This window comes from Tachysurus fulvidraco, chromosome 13 (genome assembly GCF_022655615.1).
Source record: "Tachysurus fulvidraco isolate hzauxx_2018 chromosome 13, HZAU_PFXX_2.0, whole genome shotgun sequence".
Classification (NCBI taxonomy): domain Eukaryota; kingdom Metazoa; phylum Chordata; class Actinopteri; order Siluriformes; family Bagridae; genus Tachysurus; species Tachysurus fulvidraco.
In genome coordinates, this window is record NC_062530.1 from 12,237,817 (window position 1) to 12,250,043 (window position 12,227).

General features: G+C 39.8%; 1 protein-coding gene across 4 annotated transcripts in view; it reads right to left on the bottom strand.

Annotated features, from left to right (window-relative positions):
* The window catches only part of rasgrf1 (Ras protein specific guanine nucleotide releasing factor 1), a 206,352-nt gene that overhangs the window by 82,761 nt on the left and 111,364 nt on the right, over positions 1 to 12,227 (bottom strand). For all 4 annotated transcript variants that reach the window (XM_047822463.1, XM_027174727.2, XM_047822462.1 and 1 more), the window contains exons 6-8: positions 2,706 to 2,785; positions 2,389 to 2,582; positions 279 to 388 (exon numbers count right to left, since the gene is read on the bottom strand). In XM_047822463.1, coding sequence (XP_047678419.1) covers positions 279 to 388; positions 2,389 to 2,582; positions 2,706 to 2,785 — 384 coding nt within the window. The remainder of the gene's footprint in view (positions 1 to 278; positions 389 to 2,388; positions 2,583 to 2,705; positions 2,786 to 12,227) is intronic.

Sequence of the window (12,227 nt, forward strand, 5' to 3'; positions counted from 1 at the left end):
ATCAGGTTAAAGAACAGGATAGTTGAAGTGTTTCACTTTTCATTATTTGTAGTTTAAAATGACATCCTTTATTCTTACTATTTGGGCATTACTTTGCAGCTTTCCTTTTATAAATAATATTTTACATTATTGTCAAATGTCGTCATTTAATAAAAAATGATTTTATTTTACATGACTGTATGACATATGCTAATAATTATACATGTCACTTGCTCACAGACAACATCATATGTAAATATCATATTTAGTTTTCAGTGAGTGGTACATATGGTTTCTACCTGGACAGCTCCTCAAGCTTGGATTTAGCATATTCCAGACTATTCCTCTCCACATGTTCATGAGGTGTGTGTGCCAACAGCTCATGGAGAGTCAAAATGTAGCGTGGTATCTGTGTGGAAAAAATAAAATAAAATGAAATTAATTATTTGTGCTTAGGGCAGAGCCTATAACTAACTATGAGGACAGTGAGGTCAGGACCTCAACAGATTTTATATTTTTAAAATATAAAATTGTCACATTGAATATGGAAACAGAAATGGGTTAATAATTTTGTGACAGCTTGTAGCTTACTATAGAAGAAAAAAGTAGTGGTGCTTGATTCCTGACAAAACACAGCAGCTTGGTGCTTTAGGTTTGTCCATAGATTTAATCATCCTTCATTTTTAGCTCTCATGGGACACTATCAAATTCTCATTGAGGTTTATGCAACATACATTTTATTATAACATATAACATAGCTGTTTGTAATTACTTGTAATAATGCTAGCCTAATAACATTAACAATAATTCTATTTGTAATGCATCAGTGACAAAAATCATTTTAAAAAATCAATTAAAAATGAGATGAAAACACACGATGAGAAAAAGAGAAAGATATCTACATACAGTTATACTTATCAGAACAAATTCACACACACCATCTACTTTAATAGAAACACCAGTACATCTTTTCTGAATTACAGTTAAACCATATCAATCATTTGGCAGCAGCACAATGCATAAAACCATGCAAATACAAGTCAAGAGTTTCAAAATCAGAATCAAAGAAAATGTGTTTCACTAGAATTTACACACATTGGTGTTGGGAAAAGGAAAAAATAAATAAATAAAGATTTAATAAGTGACAGTTCTGTAGATGGAAATGCCTTGTTGATAAGAGAGTTCAGAGGGTTAGAGTTATGTTTTAGCAGCCAGGATGGATATATGGTGCTATAAAAAAAAAAACTTTTTTTGCATGTTTAACACAGTTAAATGTTTGGGATATTAAAACAGGAATTTTTAAAACAGAGAATTTAAGAACAGATGAGAAACAAAGTCATTGACATGGATCAGTCTGGAAAAGATTAAAAAGTAATTACTAAGGCTTTGGGACTCCAGCAAACCATGGTGAGAGCCATTTTCCGCAAATGGAGAAAACTTGGACTTGGACTGGTGGCTGGCCTACCATAATTTCTCCAAGAGAGCAACAATGACTCATCCAGGAGCTCATAAAGAATCTTGAACAAATTTCTAAAGAACTGCAGGCCTCACTTGCCTCAGTGAATGCCAGTGTTCATGATTCAACAATAAAGCTGAAAGTGACTGGTAAACAATGACATCAATGGCATAATTTTATATTTTAAGATTATATTATAAATATTCTGTGGACTGATGAGACAAAAGGTGAATATTTTGGTTAGAGTGTGTCCGTCCCGTTACATCTAGCAACACAGCATTCCATAAAAAGAACATGATACCAACAGTCATACATGGTGGTGGTTGTGGGATGGTCTAAAGCTGTTTCAGGACCTAGACAACTTGCCATAATTGATGGAACCATGAATTACATGCTCTAGAAATAAATTCTGAAGGAGCAAATTCAGCAATCAGTTCATGACCTCAAGCTCAAGCGCACTCGGGTTATGCAGCAGGACAACATTCTGAAACACACCAGCAAGTTCACCTCTGAATGGCAAATGAAAGGTTTCACCTAGTCAATGTCCAGACTTAAATCTTATTGAGCTGGTGTGCCATAACCTAATAAACAGGCCATTTATGCTTCATAACCCTCCGATGTGGCTGAAATAAACAATTCTGCAAAAAAGAGTGGGTGAAAATCTTCCACATTGATGTGAAAGAGTCATTGTTAGTTATCAAAAATGCATAATTTATATCATAGAGATTTTCTTAAATCCAATGTTTGATATGAACATTAACTGAAGTTTTGTCTTGAATCTTCAAGAATTACTGTGCTGCTGCCACATAACTGACTGATTGGATAACTGCATGAATTAGTATCAGTTAAAATAGACAGTTTTGGTTTTATATCTCTGGTTACAGCTTTAATTGAGTTTATAATAAAAGAGAAATGGAGAGTAATGAAAGATAGATAAGAAAGAAAATCATCACCTGGAACATGGGATACGTGAGAAAGGTCTCCAAAGTGCGCTCCTCACAGTCAGGCTTGGACTCGTACTGCTTCAGCAACTTGTCAAAATCACGATTTTGTTTGCAATGTGCCAGGATCTGCAGGCTGTACTGGTGATTGCGAACAAATTCCTGATAGATGTTCAGCATGGGCAGGAGAATGTCAAAGAGGTCAGCTGATGGTCAAAGACAATAAAAGGATAAGTAATCTCTGGTCACAATTTAGTCATAACCTTATCAGCAATGTATAAGAAATTTGGCTGACTGTATACTTGACTTTATGTTTGAAAAGCACTCACCCAATACTAATGTTGGCCAGCTTGCTATTCGTGCTTTTAGGCCTTGATAGAATATCTGGTGTAAAAACATGATGGTTTCACTGCAAACACAAAACCACAAAAATAAGAATTTGTTTTAAGTTTGTGGGTATAATAGTGGAATGGGATAATGATGTACTCTGATAGGAAAAAGTAAAAAAATAATCATTGTAAATTTCCTTATTCCAGCACTTTTGATTGTCTGCCTTTGAAGGCAGTGAAGGAGTAAATAAAGCTGTACAGCGACAGTAATATGCAGAATTCCATGAAAGGCCCCACATTTACACTCCAGGACCATTTGAGCCATAAAATCAGGAATCCTGTAAAGATGGTGCCAGCAAGCCTGAGATGAGGATCAGAATCAGAATCAGAAAAAGCTTTATTGCCAGGCATGTTTTCACATGCGAGGAATTTGTTTTAGTGACAGCAGCTCCACAGTGTAAAAGAATGAAATATGCAATATAGACAAATTGTATGTACAATTGTACAAGTGTGAAATGTGCAATTGAAATATACAATATAGGCAATTTGTATGTACGTATGTACAAGTGTGAAATGAGCAACTGAAAAATACATAGTATGTGTTTTAAGTAAATAGTGTGTATTCCGTTTATGTTAAGTGTTCATCAGATGGATTGCCTAAGGGAAGAAACTTTTCCTATGTCTGGTTGTTCTGGTGCTCAGGGCTCTTTAGTGTCGACCAGATGGCAACAGTTTGAAGAGTGAGTGTGCTGGATGAGAGTGGTCCAGAGTGATTGTCTTTGCCCTTTTGCTCACTCTGGAGAAGTACAGATCTTGGAGAGAGGGAAGAGTTGTGCCAATGGTTCGCTCAGCAGTCCAGACTACCCTCTGTAGTCTTCTGAGGTCACATTTGGTAGCTGAGCTGAACCAAACAGTCACTGAGGTGCAGAGGATGGATTCAATGATGGCCTTTTTCACAATGGAGTCTATGTGAATGTCCCACTTCAGGTCCTGGGAGAATATGGTTCCCAGGAATCTGAATGACTCCACTGCTGTAACAATGCTGTCCGTGATGGTGAGGGGGGCAGGGGGGGTTTGTCCTGAAGTCCACGATCATCTCCATTGTCTTGAGCGTGTTCAGCTCCAGGTTGTTAAGACTGCACCAGACAGCCAGCCGTTCCACCTCCAGTCTGTAGGCAGACTCGTCACCGTCCTGAATGAGGCCGATCAGTGTGGTGTCGTCTGCAAACTTCAGGAGCTTGACAGAGGGGTCATTAGAGGTGCAGTCCTTTGCGTACAGGGAGAACAGCAGTGGGGAGAGGTCACAACACTGAGGGGCACCAGTGCTGATGATGCAAGTGCTGGATTTGAGTTTCCCCAGCTGCTGCCTGTCTGTCAGAAAGCTGGTGATCCACTAACTAAGAGCAGGGCATGGAGATCTGGGTTAATTTGGGCTGGAAGAGTGATGGGATGATTGTGTTAAAAGCAGAGCTGAAGTCCACAATAATTCTCACATAAGGTCTGTCCAGATGCTGCAGAACATAATGCAGTCCCATCTTGACTGCATCATTCACAGACCTGTTTGCAAACTGCAGAGGGTCCAGTAAGGGTCCAGTTATGTCCTTCAGATAAGCCAAAACCAGTCTTTAAAATGATTTCATGACCACAGACATTAGAGCCACACGTCTGTAGTCATTGAGTCCGGTAATTTTGGATTTCTTTGGGACGGGGTTGATAGTAGAGCTTTTGAAGCATGAGGATACTTCACACAGCTCCAGTGATCTGTTGAAGATTCATGTTAAAGATGGGGGCCAGTTGATCAGCACAGGATTTCAGGCAGGCTGGCGAAATGCTGTCTAAGCCTGGTGCCTTTCTTCTCTAGATCTTCTTGAAGACCTGGCACACATCATCTTCACTGAACTGAATAATAGCTGTGGCGGAGTCAGGGGTACCAGGAGGTGTGAATTGGGCTTTTTCAAACCTGCAATAGAACTCATTCAGGTCGTCTACCAGTTGTTGATTCATCACAGTGCGGGGGATGGTGTTGTGTAGTTGGTGATGGCTTTCAGACCTTTCCACACTGAATGTCATATTCTGCCTGCTCGCTCGGGTGTAAAACAGCCACTTCCGGGGCGGCAGCCATCTTGGCTGTGGCACTTCCGGGTTAATACCATTTTATACTCCGCCAGACTATTTAAGCTTGCTGACTGTGGACACTCTTTGCCATATTGTCTCATCATGGTATCATGTTACCCCTCGTGCATGCCTTTTTCTACCCATAAGTTTCACTTTTGTTTTTACGGATTACCGTGTTGAATTTTGGCCGGGTGTGTTTCAAATCGTGGATTTTACTTTTTGTTCTCTTCGGTTCTTTTGGGATTGCATTGGATTTTTGCATTGGTCGACCAGAGACCTTTTTTGTATTTCAACTTGTTTCCTTCTGGATTATCTATTTTTGGATATCTTTGTTGGATTTTTTTTTTTTTACTTCAGTAGACTAAAAGACCTTGTTGGATTATTCATTTGTTTTCTTGGAGACTCGCTCCTCTTGATTTTCTGTCAGGTCTGTTTTTTGTTTTGCGGATTCCCGTAATCATATAATCTTGTTGGGGAGCATTTTGTTTGACCTGTTATTTCTGTTTAGCCTTGTGACTGTTTATTTCTGTGTTGGATTATCCCTGCTATTATCACCGAACATTCCCCTTATTAAACTTATTTGATTGGAAGTCGTTTGCATTCTGCATTTTTGGGTCCTTTCCCCCCTGCACCCTAACACTAAAGCTGAGCCGTTAGAGGAAAACTGAATCCGTAGCTCTTCAGAATAACTCCCCTTTGCAACTCTGATCTCCTTTTCCAGTGTGTATTTGGCCTGTTTGTACAAGACTCTATCCCCAATTCTGTAACCATCCACTTTGGCCTTACGGAGCTGGCTGAGTTTTGCAGTGAACCATGGTTCCCTTTCGAGGGAACTCGACGCTGCGTCAGTGCTGACGCTATGGGAAGCATTCCCATAGCGTCAGCACTGACGCAGCGTCTCGTTCCCCTCTCAGGGAACCGGGTTACATACGTAACCTGGTGTAGTTTATCATACACAAATCTTCACAGAAACTGATATATATGGTGTTACAGTCTCTGTGATGAGATCCGCCATGAGTACTTCAAGTCTCTGGATGTTGTGGGGTTGTCTTGGTTGACACGCCTCTGCAACATCGCATGGCGGTTGGGGACAGTGCCTCTGGACTGGCAGACTGGGGTGGTGGTCCCGCTGTTTAAGAATTTAAGGTCCGAAGGGTGTGTTCCAACTACAGGGGGTTAGAATTCGGCTGAAAGTCGAACCTTGGATGCAGGAGGAACAATGCTAGTTTCGTTCCGGTTGTGGAACACTGGACCATCTCTATACCCTCGCCAGGTTCCTGGAGGGTTCATGGGAGTATGCCCAACCAGTCGACATGTGCTTTGTGGATCTGGAGAAGGCATTCGACTGTGTCCCTTGTGGTGACCTGTGGGGGGTGATCTGGGAGTATGGGGTCCAGGGCCCTCTGCTAAAGTCTGTCCGGTCCCTATATGACCGGAGCAGGAGTTTGGTTCGCATTGCCGGCAGTAAGTGAGACTTGTTCCCAGTGCATGATGGACTCCGGCAGGGTTGCCCTTTGTCACCGGTTCTGTTCATTATTTATATGGACAGGATTTCTAGGTGCAGTCAGAGGCCGGAGGGAGTCCAGTTTGGGGACCACGAGATTTCGTCTCTGCTTTTTGCAGATGGTGTTGTCCTGTTGGCTTCCTCAAATCAGCACCTCCAAGTCCAAGGCCATGTTTCTCAGCCGGAAAAGGGTGGTTTGTCCCCTTCAGGTTGGTGGAGAGCTCCTGCCTCAAGTGGAGGAGTTTAAGTATCTTGGGGTCTTGTTCATGAGTGAGGGAAGGATGGAGCGGGAGATCGACAGGCGGATCGGTGTATCTTCTGCAGTGATGCGGTTCGATATACCGGTCTGTTGTGGTGAAGAAAGAGCTGAGCCATAAGGCGAAGCTCTCTATTTACCAGTCGATTTATGTTCCTACCCTTACCTATGGTCATGAGCTTTGGGTCATGACCGAAAGGACAAGATCCCAGATACAGGCGGCCGATAGCAGGCTGGCTGGGCGCTCCCTTAGAGATAGGGTGAGAACGCCTCGGAATTGCTAGAGGAAGTCTCTGGGGAGAGGGAAGTCTGGGGAAGTCCTTGCTTAGACTGCTGCCCCTGCGACCCGGCCCCGGATAAGCGGTAAAAAATGAATAGATGGATGGATGAATCCCATTAAAGGATTTTCAAGGCCAATTCTAAAGTCTTCACACCACCTACAAGCATCCAGCACAATACATAAACAGTACAAGAAACTCTCTGACAACTGTTGTCGAAGTTGATAATCTGCTTTATATAGTTCATGTTCCATCAATGCAATAAAAATAAATTAGCAAACCCACAGCCCAAGAACACATGGAAGCCATGCAGTTTATATACACTTGAGTATCCACCAAAGAATGAGCACAATGGCTATGCTGTTACTGTGGCCAACTGTGTTATCAATGAGAGTCCTGCGCTAACAAGCCAAATGAGAATCACATGCCTAGATCCCTTGTGAGTACTGCAAAATAAAGTTCTCTAATAACAGCTTTATTCTTCCTGTGACCATATCACACAATGTATTCTTAAAAGCATTAGTGGACTCTGGTGCCACACTGAATTCGAGATACATGGACTAGTTAAGAATCTCTAAATATGCATACTTTCATTCCTTCCATAAATGAAAACTGTCAAACCCAAGGAATGGTATCACTCAACAGACCAAACAGTTAAAAAATAAGCACAGGGTAGATTTTATTCTTTGTTGTGTCTTCATCCAAGAATCCAAGAATCCTTTTATAAATGTAAAACTTTACATTTTAATTTATTCACAGAATAAGGAAAAGCAGTCCTAACACAATTACTAGAAATCCAGCTCTATGTCAAAGGAGAGACATGTGAATTATATACCACAGCCACTAACTTTGTGGGATATCAGCCATCAAGTGGTGGAGATGGATTCATCTCAAGTAAAAGCAGTCACACAATGGTCATAATCATCCACAGTTAAATAATTTTTTACAGACAATTTATCAGAAACTCCAATACAGTATGCAGTTCATCACTCCTCAAAGCTAAACCCAATAAGGTTCAGTGGACCATAGTAACACAAACAGCATTCAGTGCTCTTAAAACCCATTTTACCACTGTCCCATTGTCAAGAACATCTGGAATAATTCTCTGTTAGGCCACCAGAGTGGGTACTGGCAGAGATTCTGGTATTGAGGTCAGGTGTCTTTGCCCACCTGTTTCTTGTCATGCCTAATGTGTTGTCTTACTTATATTCTCTTTTTGTGTCTGTCTTTGTTTATCATCCTTTATCTATCACCTTCTCACAGGGAGTGTCACAGCCAGACCCAAATGCAGGATATGATTCTACAGGTTTATTCAATTCAATTCAATTTATTTGTGTAGCGCATTTAACAATTCCCATTGTCTCAAAGCAGCTTTAAAGAAGTATGGAAACAGAAGTGAGAGAAAAAAAATATACTGAATAATAATAATAATAATAATAATAATAATAATAATAATAATAATAATAATAATAATAAGCATAATAATATATATGCAATTCATTCATTCATTCATTCATTCATTTTCCACCGCTTATCCGAACTATTCTCGTGTCATGAGGAGCCTGTGCCTATCTTAGGCGTTATCGGGCATCAAGGCAGGATACACCCTGGACGGAGTACCAACCCATCGCAGGGCACACACACACACACTCTCATTCACTCACGCAATCACACACTACGGACAATTTTCCAGAAATGCCAATCAACCTACCATGCATGTATTTGGACCGCTGGAGGAAACCGGAGTACCCGGAGGAAACCCCTGAGGCACGGGGAGAACATGCAAACTCCACACACACAAAGCGGAGGCGTTAATCGAACCCCCAACCCTGGAGGTGTGAGGCGAACGTGCTAACCACTAAGCCACTGTGCCCCCCATATATACAATTAAAGTTTAAAATTAATTTAAAAGAGATTAACTTAAAATTTGAAATACTATATATCTATCCCTATTCCTAATGGGCAAGCCTGAGGCGACGGCGGCAAGGAAAGACTCCTTGAGATGATATGAGGAAGAAACCTTGAGAGGAACCAGGCTCAGAAGGGAGTAAATAGTGTAAATGTAAATAATGTCCTTTCTACAACAGTTTATAATAGTGCAATCGAGAGCTCCTGAGGAACTAATGAGTCATCATTAACTCATGACCTTATAATTAATTAATGTTAAATAACTAATGTTAAATCAAGACCAGACCATACAGCTGATACAACATTGGTTCAAAAGAAGGCATGACAGCCTTCGGGCGGCTCCATCCACAACACCATGCTGGCTGACCATTAGGATTAAATTCCTGACAAGGTGACCACCGGGCGACGAGACTCCAGCCAGCAGTAAGCAGCTCCGTAAGAAGAGGTGATCAGGCTAGAAACTCAGATCACCGGGAGCTTGGGAGTGGCATATATAGCTTGACAGTATTCAGGTTATGGACAATGTAAATTATGTGCAAAGTGCAGACAGGGACTCCGGCAAGACTAGCTATGACAGCATAACTAAAAGGCTAGAGCCAGAAGGCGTGACAGACATTAAGGCTTCCTGGGATGTAAAGAGTCCCAATACTCCACAGTCTGCAAACCTGAGTGACTTGCAAAGGTGGTAAGCCAACAGCATCCAGACATACCAATTCACCAAACACTCTATGCATATTAACCCTCCAGCCTTTTGTACTTGAGGTACTATAAAATAGCCTGCACTCAAAGTAGGTGTGACAGATCATAAAAAAAACAAAAGATCTCTCAGGTACTGTGGTGCGAGACCATTAAGTGCTTTATATGTTAACAACAGTATTTTATAATCAATGCAAAACTTGACTGGAAGACTGGAACTGCAATGAGGATAAGATAGGGGTGATATGTTCATATCTTCTGAACTATGTTCATATCTTCTAGAACTATCTATGGTTCTAGATAGGATTCTAGCTCTTGCGTTCTGGACTAACTGGAGCTTGTTAATGCACCTACAGGAACATCCAGACAGTAAAGCATTACAATAATCCAACCTAAAGTTAACAATTGCATGAACTAGTGTTTCTGCATCATGTAATGACATCATATTTGTTATCTTAGCAATATTTCTGAGGTGAAAGAAGGCTACCCTTGTGGTATTATTTATGTGAGTTTCAAATGAGAGACCGGTATCAATAATTACAGCAAGGTCATTTACTGCTGCACGTGATGTAATTGAAAGATCATACAGTGTTACTCTGTAATCAGAAATCTTACCTCTGGCTGTCTGTGGACCTAGTAAAAGCACTTCTGTCTGTCAGAGTTAAGCAGGAGGAAGTTAGTAAGCATCCAGTGTCTAATGTCCTTCAAACAATCTTCAATATTATTAAGCTGGTGACTCACATCTGACTTAGCGGAAACATATAGCTGTGTGTCATCAGCATAACAGTTGAAGCCAATACCATGTTTCTGAATAATTGCACCATTAGGTAGCATATATATTGTGAAAAGCAATGGGCCTAAAACAGAACCTTAGTTTGTTTAGAGTGGTCATTCATGGCACAATGGCACATATTCAAATAAAACACTAACTAACGTAATTTTACATGGAAAATTAAACACATGTACATGCACAACACAAACAATGGAAGGACACAATACAAACAATATGGAAGTTTTTATATAATATGTAGCAAACTTAACTAGGAATATAACCACTGTAGGAATATGCATGGCATATGCAGCAACAATGACTTTAAGAAATATTTCAATGGCAAAAATGAGAATAGCTTGAAAAAATGTATTACTATTATTTAATTATTATACCACTCATTTAAATTCTGATAATTAACTAATAAGTAACTAATATCAAATTTTGTACTAGATCCTTACATTCGTACATCCTCAAAAATCAACAAACAATACCCCATAATGACACCGTGAAAGTGGTTTGTTAGAAATATTTGCAAAAATATAAAAAATTAAAAAGTATCAAAAAAGTATTTACAGCCTTTTCCAAAATTGACTGCATGTGCATTCTGTTTCCACTGAGCATCCTTGTGATGTTTTTACACTTGCTTGAAGTCCACCTGTGGTAAATTCATTTGATTAGGCACGATTTGGAAAGTCACACACCTCTCTATATAAGGTCCCACAATTAGCAGTGCATGTCAGAGCACAAACCAAGCCATGAAGTCCAAGGAATTGTCAGCTGACAGTTTATTCCCTGGATTTGCTACGCCCACTTCTGGGTCGATGGCCATTTTGTACGAAGCACGATTTTGTTTCAACCATGTCTACGCTAGTTATACACGGCAAGATAGTCCCTCAAGTTTGTTTCGCAATCCCACTGTTACTGGTTTGTGTATTTTTGCCATCCTTTTTGATGGCACCAGATCTCGTTTTCCCATTGCATTGACTGTCCGTTTACTGTCGATTACCCATTTTCTCCTTGGATTATTCTTGCACTGTGATTGTTCATGAAATCTGAATTGAGTCATTTTTCTCTCCTTTAGGTTACATAAGCTCTTTGGACTATCTCTGAACTGAGCACTGTGAGTCTTTTTTCAGCATTTCAGACTCTTGTTTTTGTAGCCAGCTTTGATTGGTCCGATTTGTAGCCAGCTTTGCTTTGGTCTGATTTCCAAGTGGCTTATTTGACCTCTTCCACTCTAGGCCTATTGTTGAGCCTCTTGCTTGAAAACAACATGATCAAAACTACAAGGTGTATTTCAATACTTCCTGTAAAATATAAAGGTAACACATGAGATTGCTGCAAGTGTTAGAATAAGTATATATATATATATATATATATATATATATATATATATATATATATATATATATATATATATATATATAAATTACCAGGTCAGAGTAAGAGAAGATATAAAACAGCAAAAAAAAAATTCTGCCTGACAAAATTGTAATTATACAATTGTAAATTGTACAAATATACAATTATAGAGTATATCTCTTTGAATTCATGCACTGAAAGAATAAAAATCCAAGAAATCTATTTTATAACATCACACCATTAACTGTTTTATGATTCATTTATCTATTATAATTTATTTGAGTTATATGTCACTAAAGCGTTCAATCCACCCAATTATAACTATTTAGGGTTTGTTTTGGAATCTCCCTACCATAGCATGCAGTAAATACAGTAATGTGCGTCATGCCATGCTTCAGAGTTAAAGTGCGCTCCGAGATCAAGCCAGCACTGACCCATAATAGATCTGTGTTTACATACCTTTCAGCTTATATAAGGTATTCTCTATTATTATTCAGATGAGATTTGGGATTATAAACTTTAATCATACTGATCCAGTTACAAAGGGAGGTATTATGTCCCAGCAGTCTCAGTTTCTCAATCTGGTTCTGGGGGATGAATCTGTTGAATGCTGAACTAATGTCTATGAACA